Source organism: Styela clava, chromosome 5 (genome assembly GCF_964204865.1).
Source record: "Styela clava chromosome 5, kaStyClav1.hap1.2, whole genome shotgun sequence".
NCBI classification, from domain to species: Eukaryota; Metazoa; Chordata; class Ascidiacea; order Stolidobranchia; family Styelidae; genus Styela; species Styela clava.
In genome coordinates this window covers 13,643,494-13,671,088 of record NC_135254.1, presented here as the reverse complement: position 1 = coordinate 13,671,088, position 27,595 = coordinate 13,643,494, and the positions used below count along the sequence as shown (strand labels likewise).

General features: G+C 37.1%; 1 protein-coding gene across 1 annotated transcript; it reads left to right on the top strand.

Moving 5' to 3' along the window:
- The first annotated feature begins 20,405 nt into the window (after nt 1-20,405).
- Nucleotides 20,406-27,174, top strand: LOC120343936 (endosome/lysosome-associated apoptosis and autophagy regulator family member 2-like). The gene has a single exon (XM_039412988.2). It carries the CDS (start codon nt 20,457-20,459, stop codon nt 23,445-23,447), a length of 2,991 nt encoding a protein of 996 aa, XP_039268922.2. The 5' UTR covers nt 20,406-20,456; the 3' UTR covers nt 23,448-27,174.
- Nucleotides 27,175-27,595: the final 421 nt, after the last annotated feature.

Here is a 27,595-nt window from a genome sequence, read left to right as displayed (position 1 = left end):
TTCCATGCGTTACTTCAAGTACATTTTCTATAAGTTTCATATTTTGGGCATTGTATGAGATGATGCTCTAAGTCAGGGGTTTCCAACCTTTTCTCTGTCAAGTACCCCCCGAGTCACGAAAAAATCAACGCGAACCCCCAAAGTCACGAAACAGTCAACGCGAACCCCCAGTAATCATACATCAAACTAAATTGTGATATATTGACTTACAATTTGCTGCAACGACTGCTAAGCCGTACATTTCACATTTTTGCGTCACAATCACAACAACGCAAGATCAGGGAAAATGTACGCTGAGTTTCAATTGGCACATATTTTCCTCTTGTAGTTACTTTCTTTGTTGAAGGATATAAAAAAACGCAACACACGAAAACTCGACTGTCATCCAAGTACCCATGGAAATCCGCGAACCCCAGGTTGAGAACCCCTGCTCTAAGTCTTCTATTTTTCCAGTACATTTGTCTTTAATTGTTCGATTAATTTTTGAAAAATGTTTATTCAATTTACAATGGCCTGTTTGTAGTCCGAATATGTTCATAGTTTGTTGTCGAGTTTCATTGATTGTTGTTAGATAATTTGGGTCAGATTTTGTTATGCTTGGTTGACGTTTGATTTTGTCATAAATCAGGCCCCATTTGTCTTTAATATAGGCTATTTCTCAATGTCTTTTTTCGTTTGAGATTCAATTGTTGCCAATCGATATTTCTGTAGTATACGCCAGCAGTTTCCAAATGGAAGTGGCGATTTGCTGAGTGCGCCACGAAAAATGGACAGACTTCAAAATGCATACACACAAGTAGACATAAACAATTCTAAAATTGAGTTTTATTTATACACAAAATTTTTTTCTCTAATAATTTGACGCCGCATGAACGAAAAAAATGAGAATCGCTGGTATAAATCTTGCCCCAGGCCGGACGTCACACTCTCGTTCACATGGCCAACGTTGTCCTTGGAAGGATAGCGTCGGATGCTTCAGTACCGTTCTTGGATCTTGACGTCGGTAGCGATTCTGAATATTAGAGCGACCGTCTTCACCTATCTGATGTTAGACTGCAGCTTTATATGAAGAATTTGGAGCGTGCAGGCCGGACGTCACACTCTCGTTCACATGGCCAACGTTGTTCTTGTAAGGATAGCGTCGGATGCTTCAGTACCGCTCTTGGATCTTTACGTCGGTAGCGATTGTGAATATTGGAGCGACCGTCTTCACCTATCTGATGTTGGACTGCAGCTTTATATGAAGAATTTGGAGCGTGCAGGCCGGACGTCACACTCTCGTTCACATGGCCAACGCTGTCCTTGGAAGGATAGCGTCGGATGCTTCAGTACCGCTCTTGGATCTCGACGTCGGTACCGATTGTGAATATTGGAGCGACCGTCTTCACCTATCTGATGTTGGACTGCAGGTTTATATGAAGAATTTGGAGCGTGCAGGCCGGACGTCACACTCTCGTTCACATGGCCAACGTTGTCCTTGGAAGAATAGCGTCGGATGCTTCAATACCGCTCTTGGATCTTGACGTCGGTAGCAATTGTGAATATTGGAGCGACCGTCTTCACCTTATCTGATGTTGGACTGCAGCTTTATATGAAGAATTTGGAGCGTGCAGGCCGGACGTCACACTCTCGTTCACATGGCCAACGTTGTCCTTGGAAGAATAGCGTCGGATGCTTCAATACCGCTCTTGGATCTTGACGTCGGTAGCAATTGTGAATATTGGAGCGACCGTCTTCACCTTATCTGATGTTGGACTGCAGCTATATATGAAGAATGTGGAGCGTGCAGGCCGGACGTCACACTTTCGTTCACATGGCCAACGTTGTCCTTGGAAGGATAGCCTCGGATGCTTCAGTACCGCTCTTGGATCTTGACGTCGGTAGCGATTGTGAATATTGGAGCGACCGTCTTCACCTATCTGATGTTGGACTGCAGCTTTATATGAAGAATTTGGAGCGTGCAGTATCGAAAATAATGAAAAAGGGTACCAATGAAAAGAAAAATGATTTATTGTTTATCACCCGAAAGAGAATCATGTTCTGTACATTGGTTAACACTAACTTGAGATCAAGCCATCTTCCAATCCCTGGAAAAATTGTCGGGGCAATTTGGGAGGAACACACTAATGCTACAAGCGATATTGCATCATATGCAACTATCGACTGATTGTAGCATGGACTCGGATAAACGGAAGTACTGAAATTACCTATCAACTCATTATCTGATTATAACTTAATTCAAAATACGTTCAAGTCTGAAAAAGAAAAAGGGACACTGTACGGGCCACGGGGGCCAGAGCCAAAATTCGGCTTGTCAGCCAGATACTTTTCAATTTCAATGACATTAAGTACGGAGGCGTTTCATAGAGAAACAAAATATGGAAGAATTAATTAACGCAGAAGTCATTTATGAAAGAGCAAAATTGTATTAGGCAAAAGAGAACAAATGCTGTAAAGATGCCAAACACAGCTTAAAGAAAACCATGCCCTGTTCAAGAGAGCTTTGGCATTTGCGAAGGCTTCTGCAAGAGCAAAGCGAATGACAGAATGATACGCACTGCATTGCCTAGTACACCAAATAGACAAAGGGCAGTAGTTCGAAATTCTTGAAAAAGGACAGCAGGGCAATCCATCAACTGGAAATAAACGTGGGATATCAGAAACTACAGACTGTGCTGTTGCAGATTTTTATAGTCGTGGCGATATCAGCCGGCACGCACCTGTTAAAAAGAATGTTGAATCGATAATATAAATGAGTTTAGTAAAAGCTACAAATACGCCATTTAACATCAAGCATCGCTGAAATATATCAAAATTTTTGTGGTGACTTCCCGCATGTAAAGATGCATGAAATGGGTTTAGTAAAAAGAGGATGTAAATGATCTTCTGAAGCATGTATACCAAATGTTACCACAGTTTTTGGAACACTTCAATATTAGGCAGCCGATACAAGATTGATCGAAATCATACTTTATCAAATCCGGCTATGTACAAAATTAGTGAAGCATTGATTCAAAATGATTTCACTGAAAATTACATTGTGTTAACCAAGTGCAGAGTGCACATTGCAGCAACAGCAAATAAGTATTTTACATCTGCAGTGTGGCATGGGAGACAAATCATTCAACTGCAGTGGTATGAGATTATGTTAGTCACTCAAAATAAGCAGTGATTCCATTTCTGAGCAAAATTTTGCCACTATTACCTAGTTTTGTCACATCTGTCAAAATTTGGTCAGATGGTACCAGCTCCCAATTTAAAAACAAATATGTTTTAGCGTATTTGTCGGTATTGGAAAATTTGCATAATACATCAATATCCTGAATTTTTTTTGCTATATCACACGGTAAAGGTCCAGTCTACGGTGGTTCGGTTGAAAGATATGTGTGGAACCATAAGTCAGATGCAGAAAACATGTTATCGATGCAAAATGTTTTACATTCACTATTCACTGACTTGTTATCGAGGTTCAATAGTGATAAGACTGGTAAATTTTTCCAGAAAATGGGAAAGTTCTGTTCGGAATAAGCCAATTCCACAAACATAAGCGAAAAAAGGACAAACTGGCTAAATCTCGAAGGGCAGTTATAATGAAATTGCGTACACTTGCTAATCTGTACTTTCATTTTCTATTTTTCACGAAGGATAAAACTCTACCGAGAGTTTCGTAGGCAGAATTTTCGTGCCTTAGAAGAGGCTATACAAACAATCACCACCCATTAAGATGAAACACTCAATGTTAGTCCTAAGTAAGTGTTGGAAATTTGCTAAAATTGTTTGCAAATGTCATCAAGGAAAACTATTTAATTGGTGATGATGATTCCAGCGCAAATTTAATCGACAAGTTTGTTGACGTATGAACTCAAATGGACCAGCATATTTGGTGATGCAGGGGATTTGCTGCTACAAAAATAGAGAGATGCTGTGATGAAAAAAGAATCTACACTGTCGATAAATTACAACAAATAATGAGTGATCAGTGTGGCTGGTTTAGTCCAGAAACATTTTTAGACCCACTTTTTTTAACACTCGGAGACGAAGTGGGCCATGTGGACTTCGTATGCCCGTTTGGTGTGATGCTGAAACAGAGAAATGGGTCGACTCTCAAAGGGTTCAAGTTGTGACTGGCTCTGATCAAAAAAAAAACTTCTGAATACAAATAAAAATAATGTCCCAGAGTGGGAAAGGCACCAATTGTGTGGCACCTGACGTCCATTCTGCATTGGATATCCTCGCAGACCCCAAAATCCGAAGATATTCTGACATAAATGATCTGAACATGTTTCTTTTCATAAGCACAAAACAATCACTCGATCATGCTGGTGGATGGCATAGCGTGTTGTTGATGGGGTAGTTTCTCATATAACACCCACAGCAATGCGCCACAGCAATGCGACACACGGAAGATATTAAAGAAAATGTATACCAGTGTCCAAGAGGCTACAAAGGTACTCTTCTTCCTTAGATTGCATGCAGATCCAAGGTGAGAAATTCATCACGTTATTATTATCATATCTTGGTGTTGAAAAATAATTTTAATCTAAAGGCGGAAACGTCAGACCTAACAAGAGATCTAGAAGAAGGAAATGGTGTAGAAGGAGAATCTTCTGTAATATCACAAGTTGTGCAATCGAAGATGAGAAAATGGGCAATTATGTTTGGGATTGAATGCCAAAGACGGGATGAATCATGGTAGGTATTGCGATCTAATCCAGTGAAAAGTGTAGTAATATCTGGAACTGCCTTCATCGAAGCTGAGTAATGCAGATACTTTGGTGTAGCCTTCAACTCAATTTTAAAAGTTGAACATGTGAAAAAGATTATGGGTATTTCTGTATGTGTTAGTCACAGTGACTCCATATATTTCATTTGCAGCTATATATTCTAAAAAAGATTTTTCTCAATCTTGATTATGGAACTTTTCAAACACAAATTTTCTGCTCCGACTTCGGCCTGTCGGGGTGATTCGTCCGATGTCGCCGAGATAGTAAGTTTTTTCATCCGACCAAACTCAGGGAAGCCAATACTTGCGTTAGTAGTAGGGAGGCTGCCTCTTCAGATGTCTTATAGTTAAATCTAGATGTTTTGTTCAAGATCTAGGATGTAAAATTTGCAGTCTAGATGTTAGTTTTAAAATCTAGATATTGGTTGATAAAACCTAAATCACGTGAGTACCGGTATCTCACACAAACAGCTGAAACAGAGACTACTGCAAATTTGACTGTCCTAAAAAGCGTGTCTTTGTTTTCTGTCAACAACATACATTCTGTCAACTGTCATAAAACATAGTTATCCTAAAAACATTATCGGCAAGGCAGAAAGTCGTCTATAAAACTTCAATCTTGTAGAGACAGAAAGTGGAACACTAACACGGCAACAGCAATGTGAGCCAGCAATGTTACTATAGTATGATGACTGATCTTCGAAATCTACTATGATGTAATATAATGAACTATTTGTACTCTTTTTTTTATTGAATTTAGTGACTTTATATTCAGGTATATATATACAATCTAGATACTTTCTGAGGTCAATCTAGACCAGTGTTTGGCAAGGTTTTTGCACCGCGGGCCAAAATTTTTGCCCACTCAGCCTGGCCGGCCATTTAAGTGTGACATAAAAAGTTGCATTTTATGAACAATATTTCTAGTGTTACAAAAGCAACAGTGGAAAACAATAGACCTCGCTAAAAATAAGTTCAATTGCAATCTCAACAAATTCCTTGACCTAATTTTTAGCGGAAACATCGAAATGTGTTTTTACTTTGGTTGTGGCAGCATCGGACGTTGAAGTACCCAGCGGGTCGGATTTGGCCCGCGGCCGTAGCTTGCCCACCCCTAATCTTGATGGTTTTATTTAGACAAAAGTGGCAGTCATGGTAGTAGGCTGGCCCACCGGCTTCGGGTAGGTGAGCTTGTGGGCTGCTTGCTAGTAATCAAGACAGAGATATTTCTACCATGAGCGCCACCAGGTCAAATGAAAGTTCCTGTCTTACCTCTGCTGTGATAGTAAACAGAACAATGTTTCAACTCAGTCAAATCCAGGGCGGGCGGCGTCAGATGTTTAATTTTGTTGTCTGCTAGGCTAGGCTAGGCGACGGGTGCCGTTATTACACAGTTCGGCTGTGCCTGTAGGCCGGGTAGGGGACCGTGACAGAAAAATAATTGTGGAAAAATACATTTGCGGTTTTGGTAAAAATTGATATCCACAACAACGAATTCACATCCCGCGTAACTCCGAGCGTCGGACATCAAATTTATAGCCTGCAAGGTCAGCAGCATATTGATTACTACCAGGGTTGCCAGATCCCAGCTATCAAAAAAAGCCAAATCAAGACATAAAAAGCCAACAATTTTACTAAGGACAAAAGCCCCGTGATTTTTCAGATTTCAAGCCTTTGGCACAATGCTGATGTAGAGCTATCAGTTCATTTAGTGAGTCACACAACTGTCTTTTCCCACTGAAAGTTGTATTTTCGATTGCTATCAATGGCGATTTCCACTTCAGTGGGATGAAAGGTTTAAAAGTAAAAAGGATTAATTGAATGACAGCACCAGAATCTACATTCGACACGATACAGTCCAGCTGACATCTATAGAGGACTTGCACGGGTCACGTGACTTTGTTTACTGGACGGCAAAAAAACAAAAACGTCCATTTGGCTCGTGTCAGTTGCAAGTCGGATTATACGTTTCCGTTTTGTTTGGCTGTTGAAAATGGGTATTTCGTATTGTTCTGTTGGCTGTACGTATAGTACAAGTACGAAATGGATCTTCAGTTATATTCCACTGTTTTCAAAAGATCCGTAACGTCGCGCAATGTGGATATCATCTATTGGCAGGACATCTTGGTCATCTCGCTTGTTCACTGTTTGCGGACAGCACTTCGTTGATGGTGAATGATAATGTGCCGTTATCAATTTCTTTAAATATTCATAAGCTCCCTCATTTCAATGGAAAGCAGATGACAAACTACTGTTATTGGTAGGCCTAGGCGTGGGCCTACTTGCAGACTTGACTTGTGTAAGGAATTAATCATCAATTGCCATAAGATATTGTTCCCTTAGTTAGCAGGTTATCTATTAGTAAGTGTGAAAAGTTGAATAGATAACTAAAGTTTAACGCCAGTGTCATGCAAAAAATAACCAGAATTCAATTGAATTCGCCATCTAGGAATACCCTCGCCACCGCATCTCTGATCACCCTGGTAGTTTCACAGGTTCCAATCCCATGCAGGGGTAGTTATGTGCGAGAGGATTGCAGCTCTCCTCCCACTGAGGGTGGTTCACACGACCGCCGGCAACGTTCCGGATCTTTTAAAAACAGTAGGATTTAACTGAAGATTTATTTCGTTGTCTATCTATACTATACGTACAGCCAACGGAACAATACGAAATAAACATTTTCAATAGCCAAACAGAACGGAAACGTATAATCCGACTTGCAACTGACAGGAGCCAAATGAACGTTTTTGTTTTTTTTGCCGTCCAGTAAACAAAGTCACGTGACCCGTGCAAGTCCTCTATATGCAACAGTTTAAAAAAATCGAATAAACAAATAAAAAAGAAACATCGAGTGGACAGCATTATTTTACCATTCAATATATATATACAATATAGGGAGCCGCTTCAGTATGTGGTATACCTACATGTTTCTACTTAAACTAGTGATATATCATATACCTCAAAAAATTCTCCCTATATCTTCATTTACTATTGATTTTTTTTATTATTTAAAACCATCAATTTAATCAAAAAATTATCTAACCACGTGCCTCTTACAGGTAGACTACTGATAGGTAATTCAGTAATTTTAACGTAGTTAATCACATCGTTCGTGAGACTAAATTTTGATTACTGCAAGAAAACTAAAGCTCAACACCAGGCATTATGAAAATTAATTTATACAACTATTTTTTGAAAATAGAACTAAAAACTGACAAATAACACGCAAAACTATAAAAACGAGGCAATGTTTACAAATCTGCTTGAACATCTGTCTGAGAGGCTGCAGAAACTGCAAATATTTCTTATTGGGTATGGTTAAGGCTAGTATATATTTACGGTTAAGGTGATAAACAGGGAAATTGATGCTGGGGGAAATCCAAATGTTAAATTTGTAAGAAGTTAGGTAATATATAGGTTATTGTTACTCACTAAATATTGTATTTCATATGATTTTAATACTAGACACTAGAATAGACTTTAAAAAAGCCAAACGGAAATTATGACGCCAAACGTGTTTGAAAAATGGCAAATTTGGCGTTAAAAAAGCCAATATGGCAACCCTGGTTACTACACGTAACCTAGAGGCCAGGCCAAAGTAGCCTACTTGTCTTAATATTGCAATGATAGTACGCAGTACAAACTTATTATATATATATACCTCCTAACTTAAAACGGCGTTTATAAACTTGTGCAGTTCACCGAAGCGAATGAGCCGTCATCATCTATAGCAGGGGTGGGCAAATTTTTTTGGCATAGGATAAGCCAGAAATATGTGAGAGCCATATAATTTTCAAAATTGTTAATATTAGAGCTCATTAAATCTTTTGCATTGTAACTGATACACAGATACTAATTTGGGAAACGCGAAACCGGCGTTTGGGCTATTGACTGCGACAACATCTTTTTTTTTCATAAAATACAGTCAGATTATTGGTGTTTAACACGACCAATACTCCATAATATAACAAAACTAGCTTCAGTTGATGCATCGGATTCCTTGCCAAATGATATTATAAATTTCTGCTGTCTTTTTGGTATTACCGTATTAATCTTAAGTTCTAAATTTCCTGTGGCAAAGTCTGGTGGAATCAGATCATGCTTGATTATATAGAAGCATACTCAGTTTAACAACAATTTAGCTTTGATAAAGGCGAAACAGTTCATTAACTCAAGCGTCGGAAAAAAAGGTGAAATAAAAGTGATAAAAACACGCTGTACATTCATTAATTGCTGTCATTGTCTGGTCTGTTTCTCTCGTTTCGTCAAAACTTAAAGGTCATAAATCACCATATGTCACTCAAACCGACGGTTTCTCTTTGAAGTGCGGTGTCTGAAAACACGTTCTAACGTTGGGCATTGTCAGCTTAAGGAAGAGATACAAATAACTTTTTACATGATACTTTAATTTCAAATAACATCACGTCATTATTGGCAAACTTTTACAGTCAAATACACAGGTAAAAAAAGGCAGGCAGACAGAATGCCTAAAACTCTTCCTGAAAAAAAACACCAGCAACGCAAGAGATGGACGAAATAAGTTGATGCGTATTATGCATGGAGTTTGAAAAATTCTCGTAAACAACATACTAAAATCTAGGCGCGTATTATCTATGAGTGCGTATTATACAAGTAGAAATACGATAATTTAAAGTCATTTCATCTGTGTTTTTTACAGCTCATTCACGAGGGTAGTCTCGTATGGGGTTTTTGTGATTCGTTTCATGGTGCCGTTCAAAATTTACTGACTTTACTGAGCAGCTTATGAAAGATTAAGTACACACAAAGGTTTATTTTCTTGACTAGTAGATGCGTATTCTTCCTTCCATTCTGGCTTGGCAACTCTGTTTTCATCATCGTATTTTTGCTTCTAATACTTGCCAACTCAGCAGTATACATTTGATCACGATGACCTAAGATTTGTCGCTTGGCTGATTTAAAATCCCACACCACAACAATTTTCATACTGTAAGATGATATTTATGACGTCATTATTAATGCTATACTGTACTTGTGTTTGATTGTCATCTTTGACCTCGCTTGCTTACGCTCTCTCTCTTTCTTGTACAGCATGCTGCTAAGTGCTGTGATCTATGTGTGGTTACCAACAAACAAACACATATTAAAACGTAGTTCGTCTTAATCATTGATGAAAACTTCTTTCACCGCTGAATAAATTGAGGGAGTAGGCTACTGTTACAGTTTCTCTAATTTAAATTTGTATAATAATTAATGGTAGCGAGAAGAGCCGTATAAAAACTCGAGCCGTGGTTTGCCTACCGTTGATCTATAGCAGTGGTCGGCAACCACCGGGCCGTGGCCCATCGCCGGTCCGCGGGAAGGTTACTACCGGTCTGCAGAGAGGTGACACAAAACGGACAATGCCCTAATAAAACTACAATTCAACCACGTACCTACCCTGCAACCAAAAAACAGCACCCAACAGCAAACTAGACAAACACAAGGCATTTGAGCAGCATGATTGACTTCACAACTTGTTTCCATGTCATTATGTCGCAATAATGCTTGGTCAATTTTTTTCCTCAACGCCCGTATAAAAAGTCTCACATCAGTCCGAATAACATCTCTCGAACTAAATGATTCTCGCTAAGAAGGTGACCACTCCACTACTGACTCGTAGCTAACTGGTCATGACTAGTCAGTGCTAATTCTATACTTCAGAATCAGGATAATCATAAAGTAAGCACATCGGATAAAAAAAAATAGTTATGGAAAAACAAAGTCAAACATCAATCAATATTCAAACAAGAATATCGGTCAGAGACCGAAGACTTATGGATCGAAAGTTAGGGGACCCCAAAACAGCACTCTTACTCCATAGTGACACCTTGTGTCCCATCACTAATTAATTAATAACTCGCTAATTATACGACATAATTCATCCAAAATCAATAGGTCTGACATATGATGAATGCACATGCAAAATCTGGAGCAGATTCAATCTCGCTTTCGTGAGATATCGCGTGCATCTGACACACAGACAAATACCTATCAACATACTTACCGATCTTAAGATCGATTTCTCATATATATACAGTATATGTATAGGATATTGGGTAATTTTGCTGCTTTTGGTTAAGTTACGTGTTTAGACTTAAAGTCATACTAATCTTAAAATTAGAAGCAATCTCTCAGTCATAAAATACGTAACAATTAGACGTCCTGTAAGGTACGATGACGATAACGCGTCATGCCCTAAGGATACCAAAACCAGCATAAAAGCGACCATTCGTTGGGAGAGAAAAAAAGGATAACGATGGACAAGTAATTAACGAACTCGGGCTTGCAGGGAAACTTTGATTTTATGTGACTTATCAGTCATGACTTGGAACTGTTCTTTGTATTTGTAAATATACAATTGCAATATATGTATTCGGTACCAGGAGTATGTCTTCTTCATATGATCAGATCAGAAACAACAGCAATACAGAATAATAGCAAAAATTTAAATGTTCCCTAAAAATGGTGACCCGACAGACGAACCAGCGCCTTTCTGAGATGGAGTCTGAAAAGCAACCGTTGGAACTAAAGGTGACCCCTAAAAGACATCAACTCCACAAGCAAGCCGAGGATAAAAAGATCAAGGAAAATGAAAAACAACAACCAAACCAAGATTCAGACAGTATGAAAAATCAAGGAATTACAAGCGAAATACCAAAGACTCTGACAAAAAGAAAAAGACTGTTAGATTTAAAAGGTGTATGAGATTCACATTATATGGACTGTTATAAAAATATGTGTGTAAAACATTCATACTATATGAAATTTTTTACACCAGAAAAAAAAACGTAAAATCAAAAACTAGTCGGAACTCTTGACTACAAAAACAAATGAGAAAGATATGAAACGAAAGACTTCAGAAAGAAACGCCCGCGAACCAACTTCAAGAAACCGCGCGATTGTAGCATTTTATATTGTACTATAAATATTTCAATTTCGTTTACATAATGGACAGACATTCTTCTTCTTCACAGGTATTTCACGTTTCCTTCTTTCTAATCTTTAAGGCGTTCTATATTTGGTATTAAACCCAACGAGGTTTACTCAAAAATATTTAATTTATTCGATTTTGGCAGATATTAGCATTCGTTTTCTTTAAATATACTTTACGTTGACTTTAACATATTTTTTAAAATATGATTACAAATACGATCGTATTTCGAATCAGCGCTTCGGGATGCATTTGCATAAACGCAAGTGAAATTCTCATTTTTTATTTTTAAACGCCCAAAGAGGCTCATCACAATTATAGCCGGAAAGGCTCATAAACGCAACACGCGTATTTTTTTTATTTTTTTCAGCGCTTCAAAATTTATTAATGTGAAACGAAGTGTATTAAAGCTAAGCATTGGTAGTAATCTGTCACCTAAATTATAAAATAAACCAACGCCAAATCTTTTTCTTTCCATACACTGTAAAACACACACACATTCTGTCTCATAATCATAATTTCAACTTTCTTATGTTTTTATGAATTTTGTTGCATTTTGTGTATATATTTTCACTGCACGCCCAAGCTTGGCCACTGCTCCGCAGCTAAAGTAGGTGCATAGTATAGGATATTGGGTAATTTTGCTGCTTTTGGTTAAGTTACGTGTTTAGACTTAAAGTCATACTAATCTTAAAATTAGAAGCAATCTCTCAGTCATAAAATACGTAACAATTAGACGTCCTGTAAGGTACGATGACGATAACGCGTCATGCCCTAAGGATACCAAAACCAGCATAAAAGCGACCATTCGTTGGGAGAGAAAAAAAGGATAACGATGGACAAGTAATTAACGAACTCGGGCTTGCAGGGAAACTTTGATTTTATGTGACTTATCAGTCATGACTTGGAACTGTTCTTTGTATTTGTAAATATACAATTGCAATATATGTATTCGGTACCAGGAGTATGTCTTCTTCATATGATCAGATCAGAAACAACAGCAATACAGAATAATAGCAAAAACATAAATGTTCCCTAAATATGGTTCGCGTTTTTATGGAATCTACTTTGAATTCAAAATATTAAAATAATTTCATATTTATTTAAAGTAACATCACAATATAATCTACAGCAGTGGCGTGGTCATTTTGACAACCGGGGCAAGCTACTGCGGGACCAAGTCACCCCCATCTACGGGGACAGGATGAGCGCTGTAAGTTCTCCCATCATTTTATGAGTATAAAAACCATTCCATCGGTAACAACCAATCGGCAAAAGCGACAATTTTTAACGATAAGAAAGTGTCTTTAAAACCGGTCCAAGTCAAGGGATTAATAAATATAGACATAGTTTATTTTGAAACCTCTTTCAAAAGGAAAGGCAATATTTACCCAGATAAATACAATGACATATTAACAGAAACTTCGGGAAAGCAGTCAAAACCTAAAATAAGGTTTAAAACGTTACTATGAAGAAAGGAAAGTTAATGCAAAGATAAGGACATGCGTCGCTCACTCATAGATATATATGCTGCTAGACTTCTACTGCTTGAACATGTATGCAACACGCCGCGGTTTCTTGGAAGCAAAATGCTCAATAACGCGCTGATTAAAGTCATGCATCCCAGAAATAACGTCTCTGTGAATGGATAAAACAGCCAAGGAATTTAATCTATCTTGCTTCATTGTGTTTCTGAGATACGTTTTAATACGCTTCAGCGTGCTGAATGTTCGCTCTGCGTCGTCGGAAGAAATAGGCTAGTTAGTTACTAGAGAAAGCAGAAATAGTTACTAGAGTGTTATCAATGAGGAACCCATAGAGCGCGCAAGTTGATGTGATGTTCAAAAAAGTTTGATTGGTGTATATACATCGCAATTGATTTTCCAATTTACCCACGTTTATCATGGGGTAAAATTTGGAGACAGTAGCCAACAAATGGATGGGAAATTGACGTGCAAATTTTGAAAAATTTTTGGGGTTCATCAAAGAGAACGCGGCAAGGTGTTCAGTGCGCAGACGATCGCCTATTTGATTCACCAGAATGTCACAGCATTCCTTTGCAGACAAAATCAAACGCTGCGTTGTTTGCCCGCGGCGTAAAGAAGCACTCCATGTGTCGTCGTATTTTATTGTTTCTCGGATACGAGATACAGCATCGCACAAGTCTGAAATACGCGACTGCACAGACGCTCCATCCATTAGCCTTGACTGCAATGCGCCGTATAATACATCCACGTGATAGAATATTGTGGAGAAAAAAGGAAAACTTATAGGATATTGGGTAATTTTGCTGCTTTTGGTTAAGTTACGTGTTTAGACTTAAAGTCATACTAATCTTAAAATTAGAAGCAATCTCTCAGTCATAAAATACGTAACAATTAGACGTCCTGTAAGGTACGATGACGATAACGCGTCATGCCCTAAGGATACCAAAACCAGCATAAAAGCGACCAATCGTTAGGAGAGAAAAAAAGGATAACGATGGACAAGTAATTAACGAACTCGGGCTTGCAGTGAAATTTTGATTTTGTCTGGCTTATCAGTCATGACTTGGAACTGTTCTTTGTATTTGTAAATATACAATTGCAATATATGTATTCGGAACCAGGAGTATGTCTTCTTCATAACATCAGATCAGAAACAACAGCAATACAGAAATAATAGCAAAAATATAAATGTTCCCTAAAAATGGTGACCCGACAGACGAACCAGCGCCTTTCTGAGATGGAGTCTGAAAAGCAACCGTTAGAACTAAAGGTGACCCCCAAAAGACATCAACTCCACAAGCAAGCCGAGGATAAAAAGATCAAGGAAAATGAAAAACAACAACCAAACCAAGATTCAGACAGTATGAAAAATCAAGGAATTACAAGCGAAATACCAAAGACTCTGACAAAAAGAAAAAGACTGTTAGATTTAAAATGTGTATGAGATTCACATTATATGAACTATGGACTGTTATAAAAATATGTGTGTAAAACATTCATACTATATGAACTGTTTTACACCAGAAAAAAACCGTAAAATCAAAAACTAGTCGGAACTCTTGACTACAAAAACAAATGAGAAAGATATGAAACGAAAGACTTCAGAAAGAAACGCCCGCGAACCAACTTCAAGAAACCGCGCGATTGTAGCATTTTATATTGTACTATAAATATTTCAATTTCGTTTACAAAATGGACAGACATTCTTCTTCTTCACAGGTATTTCACGTTTCCTTCTTTCTAATCTTTAAGGCGTTCTATATTTGGTATTAAACCCAACGAGGTTTACTCAAAAATATTTAATTTATTCGATTTTGGCAGATATTAGCATTCGTTTTCTTTAAATATACTTTACGTTGACTTTAACATTTTTTTCAAAATATGATTACAAATACGATCGTATTTCGAATCAGCGCTTCGGGATGCATTTGCATAAACGCAAGTGAAATTCTCATCATTTTTTATTTTTAAACGCCCAAAGAGGCTCATCACAATTATAGCCGGAAAGGCTCATCAACGCAACACGCGTATTTTTTTATTTTTTTCAGCGCTTCAAAATTTATTAATGTGAAACGAAGTGTATTAAAGCTAAGCATTGGTAGTAATCTGTCACCTAAATTATAAAATAAACCAACGCCAAATCTTTTTCTTTCCATACACTGTAAAACACACACACATTCTGTCTCATAATCATAATTTCAACTTTCTTATGTTTTTATGAATTTTGTTGCATTTTGTGTATATATTTTCACTGCACGCCCAAGCTTGGCCACTGCTCCGCAGCTAAAGTAGGTGCATAGTATAGGATATTGGGTAATTTTGCTGCTTTTGGTTAAGTTACGTGTTTAGACTTAAAGTCATACTAATCTTAAAATTAGAAGCAATCTCTCAGTCATAAAATACGTAACAATTAGACGTCCTGTAAGGTACGATGACAATAACGCGTCATGCCCTAAGGATACCAAAACCAGCATAAAAGCGACCATTCGTTGGGAGAGAAAAAAAGGATAACGATGGACAAGTAATTAACGAACTCGGGCTTGCAGTGAAACTTTGATTTTATGTGACTTATCAGTCATGACTTGGAACTGTTCTTGTATTTGTAAATATACAATTGCAATATATGTATTCGGAACCAGGAGTATGTCTTCTTCATAAGATCAGATCAGAAACAACAGCAATACAGAAATAATTGTAGCAAAAATACAAATGTTCCCTAAAAACTCACCATCTTCTAGCAGACGCTTTAGACCTGCCGCCTCCCTCACAGAGCGTTCGTCCCAAACCGGAGAGCTCTGAATGCCATTGAAATACTCAATGAGCTCAGACCTAATTTCGGACACGCCCTGCACCACGCGTGATTGGAAGTTCCAACGTGTTGGTGCACAAGCTGGGAGACGGCGGCTACATATCTGGCGAAGGAGGTCAGAGCGCTTCGGCGAAACGGAAAAAAAATGAAGAAAACCCCGAAACATTTGCAAAAAATATACGGACGAGAGGGGTATCAAGACACATATTATTTAATAACGAGGTTAAATTGGTGTGCATAACAATGTAAAAAATGCGCATGAGGAAAATCTTCTTTTATATAAACTTGAACACCATGTTTCGACCCACTCATGACCTCCGCGCCGTCATAAGTTTGAGCTATCAATTTTGACTTCGCGTTATCAGGCTGTAACACTTCTTTCAGTACAGCCGATATCCCGCAAGCCGTGCGATCAACGATTGGTACAAAGCTGTGAAATCACTCGGTAGGTTTACCATCTTTCACAAACCGAAAAATCACAGCCAGTTGGGAAACGCACGTGATGTCAGTTGTCTCGTCAGACTGAATCTAAAGGAACTGGCAATTCTCAATTTCCAGAGCCAAATGTTGTAAATAAATTTTATACATTGAGTCGAGCAAATCATTTTGGATATCCTTAGATGTCCCTTTCGAAACAGTTGCGGCATCAAGATGATCTATCAATACTATATCTAGGGATGCGGTGTATTCCACCATATCCAAAAATACCCCTCTATTAGAAGAGCCAGCCCGTTCATCGTGCCCACGGAGGGACAGCTCGTGTGCTCGCTGTGTACTGTTCTTGTTTTAATATTTTCCGCCCAACCTATATGCCACGAATACTGCAGAACCCATAATTATTCTGCACTACTCTAATAGCCACTAACAATCGCTTCCAACATAAAAATCCGTTAAATACGGTATTGATCCTCGCAGCCAGAAGCCCGTTGCTGGGCACGCCATGTTGGTTTACTGTGTATGCTTAGTCAGCATTATTTCGCAATTCTTTGTTGTCATTGAGGCATATCCTTCTTACAGATGTCGCTGTTAAGTCATATAATACGATGTGATCATTGTAGTATCTCGGTGTTTATTTCGATTTTATTTTGTTCTTACTCTGTATGATCGAGTTTAATTAGGTAAATATCTAATACTCCATAGTTATTATGACATCCTGTATTTTATTTTTCAAACTTTGTTGTTCCTTTTTGTGATTGAGGCTAATTAAGTGAATGTTTAGGTAACTTTTCGTGGTCATTGTGGCATTCTTTTTGTTGTCCCTTTTATATATATGATTGTGTCGAATTTAGTGACTATTTAATATTGAGTTGTTCGGTTGCTATATTTGCTGCTTCAATGCAGCTACAAGGTGTCGCTGACTGGATGACTCATTGAGTCTTTCGCGATCCCTCGTCTATTGCAACAAGCCGATATCTGTCTTCGTAATTTGTTATATGTCTTTTTTTATTTTTTCATATCGTATATTGGTTTTGCATGACGAAAATAAAATCTGAATCTGAATCAAAACATCTATCAATCGACCGAGAACATGGCGGTTTTTCTCGACGTTTTGGTTGTGCCGACGAATAGAAGCCGCACGTCCTTCATCCAACTGTGCTGCAATATTAACATTTCCGAATGTTCGGTATTTTACTGCATTGTCCAGATGCTCCATAGAAGATTGATGATCCCTGGCACGCTCGGAAAGATGTTTAAGATCTCTAAAACCAAATTTACACCAACGTGAGTCACGGGCGGTAGCAAAAAGTAGGCAATAAAAACAAAAAAGTGCATTTTTGTCCTCGCTGTAACACAACCATTCGTGTTTTTTATACCAAGTTTCTGCGCAGAATGTACGCCGACGCTTTCCTCCGTCATGGGATTGTTCCAGTGAACAATTTTTTGGTTGATAAGGCCCAAGACGTTGTACCTCTACAGCTGCGAAAACGGGGTGCGAAGTAGTGCATCAACCTTATTCATTATGAGGCTAAGAAATGCGAAGCCGGAAAGAAGTGAGGAGCTCAAAAGGAATGTGGAAAATCGAAAGCAAATGGACTAAAGGTCTCTAACTGATTCAAATAGCGAAACAAGCGACAAAATCGAAGGCGAGGAAACTATCAACTCTTCAAGCAACCAACGAACGAGAAGGGATGCGTGAATATGTCAACACGTTGTTGTAAGAGACGTCGGCATTGTGTTGTCATAATTTCGGGGCTAGCCCCGATCGGCCCCGATGATTTACTAAAAGAAACAGAAAACAAACGCGGCGAGTGGAAGATAAAAGAGAGAATACGATATACAATGAGCAACCGGGGCAAAATCGGCGTCGCCCCGTCGACGTTCGGCGAAGGCTTTGCGAGCATGTCGGGAGAATATGGCTAGTGTAGACAGTCTGTGCAACCGATATTGAGGTATTTTTCGAATATTTTTTATTATACCGAAAAAGTGGCCCTATTGACGCGCCGCCACTGGCCTATAGGTATATGTCACAATACCCAGGGTCTCATGTAGTTTCGTACCTAAATCGAACAGTTATTTCTCTCGTTTTCTCGTCGGAACGATTCCAATAGGAGAGAGATCGATAATGTGATTATCGTCGGCGCCAATGCCATTTCGGGCGAAAGTACCGGTACGTATTTTGGCAAGCTCTATAACGTTATTGTGATGTTGTAAGTAGTTCTGTACACTAGTCCAGCAGTAGTAGGCTATACCGGTAGCTCTTGTTCAAACCTCATTTCAAGTTAGCCTACTGCTATTCTGTTCAGCTGTTATTTCAGTACCGGTACCGGTATTGGGGTCTCAAGTAGTTTCGTACCTAACATACTTTTAGTGGGCGTAGCATGACAATTTTTTCACTTATCAATCCTAACCCCCACCTGACTACACCATACAAGAATTACGTCAACACGACGTTACAGTGACGTAATAGAGCCCTTCAAACTATACGAACTGCCATCCAAGACGCCCAAACGAGCACCCAAAATCGAACAGTTATTTCTCTCGTTTTCTCGTCGGAACGATTCCAATAGGAGAGAGATCGATAATGTCCATCAGTTCTTTATCGTCAGCGCCAATGCCATTTCGGGCGATTGTACGTATTTTGGCAAGCTCTCTAAGCTAACGTGATTGTGATGTTGTAGTGACGTCATTTTTGGATTGCGTAGTTAGATGGGGGTGAGGATTGACATATCTAAAAAATTTTATGCTACGCCCACTAAAAGTACGTTAGGTACGAAACTACACGGGACCCCCGGTATTGGCGTATTGCAACTGTTCTGAAACACGTTTCGCATGTTTGTTTTGTGTATTCTGGTACGGTATTGCTGTATTGTACTTGAACCTTTATTCAGTTATTGTATCATGACTGCATGCTGGAGTAATCTCTCCTAGCTGCCTATAGCCTGCTACGTACAGACCTATTTTTATTCAATTTGATTGTCAGCGGATTAAAATTGGACAGTGCGAACGAAGCCATCAGGCCATGTTTGCTATAAACACATGCAACAAGAAAGTCTGAAAACCCATCTAAACCTATCGAAAAAGTGAAATAGCCTATGTCAATAAGTAAGGTTTGTATTAATCTTTACTGGGTCTCGCCTTAATACAGTAATATCTGTTCGCATTTACATATCTGGGACGTCTAAAACTAACTCTGACTTTAATATAGTGCACAGTGACGGTCTTACTACTTACTGAATACAGCGCAGAAGAGAGGGAAACATGTTTCATTCATTATTTAAATAACCTAACATGCACAATATGAGCACACCAATAAGCAATATCTAAGAAATTTTTAAGCTCCAGTAGTATGTGCACCAAGATGGCACACAACCTGAACACAGTATGTGTACCAGGTTAGGGTGTGCCATGTTGGGACATTTAATAAAGATGTTGAAGATTACTGATATAAACTCGTGATCATTCCCTACCACTGTATACTGTTTCTAATCAAATTGTTTAAAATTTCACGGACACTAATAAATAATGAAAGAAAAATGTTTCCCTCTCTTCTGCGCTGTTTCGCACTCTATTCAGTAAGTAGTAAGACCCGTATGGTGATGACTGATGGTAAAAATAAATAAATCGAGTGATTGACTTTAATAAGCTTAGAAATTATTCAGATATTTCTATCAATATTATAATCTAAAAAGTGAGATGATTGACCTGATATCCTGAAAATTATCTAGCGTTATTGGTATTGCTCTTTGAATCAGAGAGACACGCTAACACTCTTAAAGTTTTTTTTGAAGCACCCGATTCACAAGTGCAATGAATACGAATTTTGAGTATTAAAAAGTCTCATGTATGATAAATTCACTGTAGATATGTTTGTGAATACAAACTTAGAATTTAAATTATTCATTTTCTATCATTGATCAACATTTTCCAAGTACACTATCACTTGATTTGGCTTCTGATTATCAGTTTTCATCTATCAGTTTATCAATTTGATGTTAATATTTATTTTATACAAAAGGTGATTAAATATTAGTTTACTTACTAGTCATGGTGGGTTTTATATCAATGACTGTTTTTCTGGGAGTTTTTTTAAGTTCTATGTCATTTGTGAAAACGGATAAAGTGGAATGTGTAGATGATATGATCACCTATAGATACACAGAGTGTGATAGCAGTAACAACAGATGGCGAGTCGCAGTTCCAAGAAATGATGAATGTGAAATAAAAAACCCACTGCCGCCAGTGTTTGGTCGTGAATGTGGATTCTCTTGCAGCAAAGGGGAATACCTTGACCTTGATAGCCAAGAATGTAAAATGTGTCCGACTGGCACCTATTCACTTGGCAGTGGAGTAAGATATAATTCATGGGACAAGATTCCAGATGGATTTTCAGTTTCTTCGAGTTCGTTTACGTTTGCGGAATACGGTTACCATGCTAAAGTTGACGATTGTACCACATCAGTCTGGAATGGTCAAAAAGATTATATCAGCTCGAATGACAATGATTGCACAAGCACTTTGAGTTATTCTGTTGATGTGAAGACAACGGGATCAGTCTCATTCACTTATCAATATCCAGATGAAGATCTTATCTTTCATTTCTATATTCAAAATGGTGAATGTCAAACATTGCATACAAATGGAAAAAATCTTTTTCTCAATACCACTGGTACATCTTGGAAAACTTACCAAGTTGACTTGGATCAAGGCACTAATGTACTGATATGGAAGACTACTGGTTTATTATTAGGTGAAAAGGAAAGAATTAGTCCTGCTTTGATAAAAGATATTGAAATCAGTGGTGTCTCCTACACAACAAATTGCCATAGATGTGAAGCTGGTTTCTTTGCTGATGCGGAGGGGTCTCATTGGTGTAAACCTTGTGATGCAAACACACACAGCGATGTCAATGCGAAAGAGTGTACCCCTTGCGATACTCTTACACAATATGCTCCTGTTGCATCACCAAATTGCATAGATAAACCTGCTTGTACTGAACATGATTATTTTGAAACCCACAGTCCCTGTGATGAAAACAAAACTACCAAAGTTATGTACAAATGGCGTGAACCAAAAATTTGTAATGAAGACGGAGAAGGGGCAATCAAGTTACCAGCTTCTGATACAACCAAAGAATGTCCGCCATGCAATCTAGGGTTTCACCAAACTGAATCTGGAACTTGTTCACCGTGCAATGAAGGTCAATTTTCTAATGGAAAGGAAGAGTGCCAAGAATGTCCTGTGGGAACTGCTCCCAATTATGGGTTTTTCTATACATGGTGGGATGTGATTCCAAAAAATATAAATGTATCTTGTTTGACAGTTCATTCTGAACATTGTATTGGTACAGAAGGATGGGTTGCCAGCGGAAGTATGATTCAAACTAGTCAAATGGAGATTCCTGTAGCTTATCTTTTACTCAAGCTACACATTGATGGGTTTCGTAGTTTTAAAGTCTCACCTGAAGGATCAAAAGTTTATGGATCTATTACGTTTGTTTTTGAGATGTCTTGCTCTAAAGGCTGCGTAATGTATTTGATGAGAAACGTACATGGATTTGGAACCAATGTTGTTGATAGCTGGCATGGTAAAAAGGAAAAACAAACTTACACAATGGACGTTGTGAGAAATGAAACTATGACCCTTTCGTGGGCCTTTCAGAAAACAAGTGTCACTTCACCAGAAATGAAGACAGCTGTAGCAAAAGATCGAGCTATCATTTACTCTATCACTGTTACAAATGCGATTGGTGCACCAGCTGATCAGTGTCATTCGTGTGCTGCAGGGGCAAATGACGCTGGTTGTATTCCATGTCCTGCTGGACATTTTATTGAACCAGACAGCAAGAAATGTCTTCCCTGTCCATCCAACACCATACTTCCATTTGAAACAACCCACAATGCCCAGTGCACTGAATGCAATGAAGGTACGACAAGTAACAAAGCTCATACTGCGTGTAAAAATGATTGTACGTTTCTGTCTAACACTACTGGAAGAGAGTATGATTTATCATTTTTATCGAAGCCACAGATTGCCAGCACTCCGCCAAGCTTCACAAGCACAGGGCGAAAGTATGTTCATTTCTACAATTTTAGCATTTGTGGCAATGAAGGGCTTGGAGATGCAGAATGTTTCGATAACAAATCGCTTTCCAGAAATTTAATGTACGGAGTTCAAAAGGTTAAAGGCATGATTTGTCGTTCAACAAAACTGAATAGTCTTGGATCCACTAATCGAGCAGTGCCTGTGTTCTCTCAGCCTCAAGTTATTTCTCACGTTCTTGAGAGAGTTTTTCAACAAGATTTGAATGCTACTAAACCAGATGATTCAGTTGAAGACTGCAATGAAGGAAATCTATTTTTCCCAATATCTCAGTACCAACTATATGGAGATATTATATATGTATTTGGATCCAACGTCAACAGTTCTGAGTGTCCAAGCGGAATGAAATCTTTTGTTCATCTACGCTGTGATCCTAATATTACAGAAGAAAATACGAAAATTGAAATGCCTGCTAAATATCCGGAAGGTTCTTGTGATGGTTGTTTTTTCCATTTCTTGATACGCTCCTCTGAAGCATGTCCTTTATGCACTGCTGATGATTATTTTTCTTTAGAAGGAGCTTGCAAGGATAGCGTCATTACAACAAGGTACATGTGGAAGTCGTATCCGAAAGCCTGTAAGGACGGTGTCAGTTTACCAGATTATACAAAGACTCATTGTATGGATTATAAGCTTTATATCGAAATAGGAATTTTAGGAGGAGTCGTTCTTTTTGTCATACTCTTGGCTATTTTATGCTCAATTTGGAAGAAAAGTCGTAAATTGGAATATAAATATCAAAAGCTTATGGATTCAGGAAAAAATGGAGGAGAATTACCTGCAGCGGAGACTTGTGCCATATCAAGCAGTGAATCTGAAGATGATGAAAGTGAAGAAGTTATGTTTCGTAAAAAAAGAGAAAAAATGTTGGGAAAGAAAACAAAAGAGAATGAAAAGATTCCTCTTAACACCATGCACCATAGCATAAACATGTAACATGATTTTTGTTCTATACAGACACCACATGGAATTAGATTTTGGGAACTTTTTTGTTTCTATCGTAGATACTGTATTACTTAGTTTATTACATGATTGTTCCTAAGGTTAGTTTTTGTTGAAAACTGACTTTTTTGATAATTCATTATTGTTTAGCATGGCCCTTAGCTGGATCATACTTAACATAGTAAATAATTTTTAATCAACATTTTTTACATGAAATTCCTTTGCTCTGAGTCACCGCCCTTTGTTTCGTTAATAAGGATCTAATTTTGTTTGCGTCTGTGCACGAATTAGACCGTATTTCAGAAACCTTCCACTTTACTAAGCAACTGTCTGTTTTGACATCAGGTCCAGCGGTTCATGTTATTAATAAGGATGATTTAATATTTCATTTACTAATATTAAGTTGATTGAAAAATTCTTCACATGAATATATCTTTAGACACTTGTCGGTCAACTTATAAACAATTTGTCTCTATGTATCTGTTATCAATTTATCATCTTATTTTGTAGTATTTTTCATGGTACAACATGTGTCTTGCTGAAATGTGTCTGATTTTCTTGCCGCACAAGCTGTATTAATTTATTGTTTTATACAAGCAAGCTGTACTGTGTCTTAAAATTTTTTTGCACTAAGTATTTAATCAATAACAGTGACAGACGCTGTTGTTTGTTGTTGTTGCAAAAGATCAATTTCTGAATCATGTTACTGCTGCCTATTGCTAAGAAGTAAACAAAGAACAAAATCAATATGAAAATGCTGCTTGCTGTATAGCATAAATGTGATGATAGAAAATCGACTCTAGGGTGTCCAAATTGGAATAAATATCAGAATATTCTTTCATAAAATTCAGAATTTGAGCAATAAAATGAAATAGAATTAATATTCTATATGTTAAATACATATATATTGATTTATGCAAATTTCTCCCTAATTAAGTGATATGTTTCATTTTCTCATGGATGACTTATGTGAAACAAAAATTAGGGGCATAATGATGTTTTATTGATAGAAAACGTGTCAAAAATATATTGAATTTGGAATTTTTCAAATTAAATCATTGAGATGTGACTAATGCATCCTGTAAAAATCAATAAATCCACCTTTTTGTGTATGGGTAGCCTGAATTCCTTGGTTGATTAGATTATTAACCTTTCCATTTTGAAGGATAAAATAGAATGCCTCACTACATAATAGACCATTTTTTATATAATGAAATATTTCGGAATGAGTAATTTTTTATTTGGTGCTATGGCATATTTTTCTTTTCTGCTTTAACTTGTATTTATGCAGTGTTATTAATCATGCATCTGTCTGATCATAATTTGCAGTCAATACATTCCCATTTTTGCAGTCAACCTTTTTTAGTCAGTACTGAAGAGAGGCCACAAAGAGTTTGTTTTTCAGGCTTGTTCCATTCATGAAGCATCTTTGCTAAAATGAAAAAAAAGATTTTATTGTACTCTTTTCTAATGTTAAAAATTTTAATTGTAATATGCTAATGCAGTTCTCAAACATTCATGAAATCATTGTCACTCACCACATGTGAATTTTTGCACATTTTATGCCCTTCTGAAATTTTGCACAGTATGGAAGTCGTACTTATCAGTACTCCATCATTCCTATTATTTCGTTACTCTAAAAACTACTTTGACAATAAATTCAATATAACTAATACAATAATATCCCATATCTGCTTGTGATTCGTTGAAACTTGTGTATTATTCTAACTTGTTTATTATTTGCAACGTATTTCTTAGTATTACTGAATGTTGATGATATGTGCCATTGTTGTGTCAATAGTGATGACCCTATGGATACTTTAGGTGAAATTTGAAATGATGCCAAATTTGTACATGACTTCTGTTTAATAGTCATCTGTCAACCCATACAGGGAAATTTTTGTTCTTTAAAAAAGAATTTATAACAATCTCAATAGCTATCACAACCACATACGGAATAGACTTAGTATTTCCTATGATTTGTTTCTTACCCTATGAACCAATCTATGAAAAAAATCTAGATTGTATTTTATATGCTAATTTGTGTAATGTATATATTTTAAACTTTCTGAACTGAAAATAATTGTTACTACTATGTATGTTACTGTATATGATAAGGTTCTGAGAATAGTTATTAACATTGTGTTTCCATTATGATAACGGACCAAAATATTATTGTATATATTATAATTGCTTTGCACAATTATTGCTGTGACCGTGACGGGATTGCGCAATATCTTATTTCAATGCAGCATTTTTTATTCATCTTGTGTGTGTATATACCATGTTCACTATATAATTGGACTTTCATTTTGAGCAAAGAAGGACGTGTTACTTTCATTTTAGTAGCCAGTAGAGATGCCGATATATTCACTGCATTCTTGGCAATTATGCTAAATTATTCCATGTGGGATAAATCAAAATATATGCCAAATTAAAATGGAATAAAATTGGTTCGTTTCTCTGATAAGTAATAATTTTTAGGGTTTTCTGTAAACATGATTTTTTTGCAGTACCACTGACTATAAAATCATTCAATTTTAAATAAATGATTTTTTGAAAATTTTTTATTTTTTTTTTTGGAAATTCCGTTTGTCATTTATTCAAAAAAATTTACCTTCATTAACAGGGGCAAGTTTATATAAATTCATGTAGTACATTTTCTCTGCTAAATTGATTAAAAGTGAAATTTGAATCGATTCGAATTCAGAGAAAAATTCTGATATATCAGACAGACATCTGTTATTTAAACCTCTTTTTTGATGCTACCTGTTGCCATTTCATTTCAAAGTGAAATATTTTAATTATAGATGACTCCAGTAATGTATATGTTTACTTCACTGTTTGTTCTCACCAGATGTCTTCAATTTTATAATCATTATTATGAATATTCATCAGCAGTAAATGATTTAATACTATTGCAATGTTTATTTCAATGCAGTGCTGAATTCCTACTGTCATTCTTAGTGTGCTTATTCTGTTGTGTTGATAGTATATCTGTCTAAAAGTGAGTAAGGGTAATGAATGCTATATACAACAGTGGTTCATAACTTTCATGTGCTTGTACCTTTTAAGTTCATAATCCTCGTTTGTAGTGGGTTGCTATAAGATATGTAATCGTAATATATATTATCAAAACCAATTCAATGAGGAAACCGAAAATGTACATGTGTATGCTGTCAATTACAAAGTACAATACAGCAGTATTTTTAAAGTATGCAATTAAACGGGCCAAATTAATTCTATATTGAAATGAAATTACAATTTTTCTTACCCAATGCACTCATGCATATCTGTCGACCACAGACAGAACCGAAAGAAAATATCTGTACTGTAAAATCCACTTGAAATTCCTTTACGGATTTACAATGGATACAAGTTTAAAAATGTAATTTGAAGCCTCACAATATATCTAGTTTAGTTTTTCAGATTGTGTGTGTAGGGCAAATGCAATCTATATTGTTGTTAAATATCACTGGTTTTATTTTTTTGGCTTGTCTTTGTCGATAGATTCGTCGAGCTTATTTGTGCCATAATATCTTACATTAGTACTAAAAATCAAGTTGAATGCTGGTATGTAAATCATGGTGTTACTTGTTAGTAGACTATAATACTTGTTAAATTACTTGTATTGATGATGTATTATTTCCTGACTTGTTGCAAAAACCTAAAATTTTCTTGAAGCAATAATTGAAACCATTAAAATTGTTTTCTGCTGTCAGTATCGTGTCTGATTAGAGCATTTATACGGGGATTTTATTCGAGGTTTTTTTGAGAGCAACAAGCTGAAATGAAATCATTGAACCTCGGTCAATGTGTAAAATGGGAAATTGACAAACCATACTGTAATCTGAGTGACATTCCACGAAACAGTACGATGTGTCAGTGATCCCTATTCATTAATTAAATAACGTTTGTAGTTCCCCATTTGTCTCACACATATCATCGAAATCCTTTGTGCAGTCGCCGCCGATAGCCTAGTGAAATTCGTAATGAACGCAGAAAATATTCACAATTAATGTTGTGCCGCCTGTCTGTGTTAGACGGAACCTTCTAAACTCGGACCCGTATCCCATATGTTATGTTACCGCAATTGGAGAATTCTGCTAATCTGCCGAGCAGATGTGCGAATTTAATTAGCT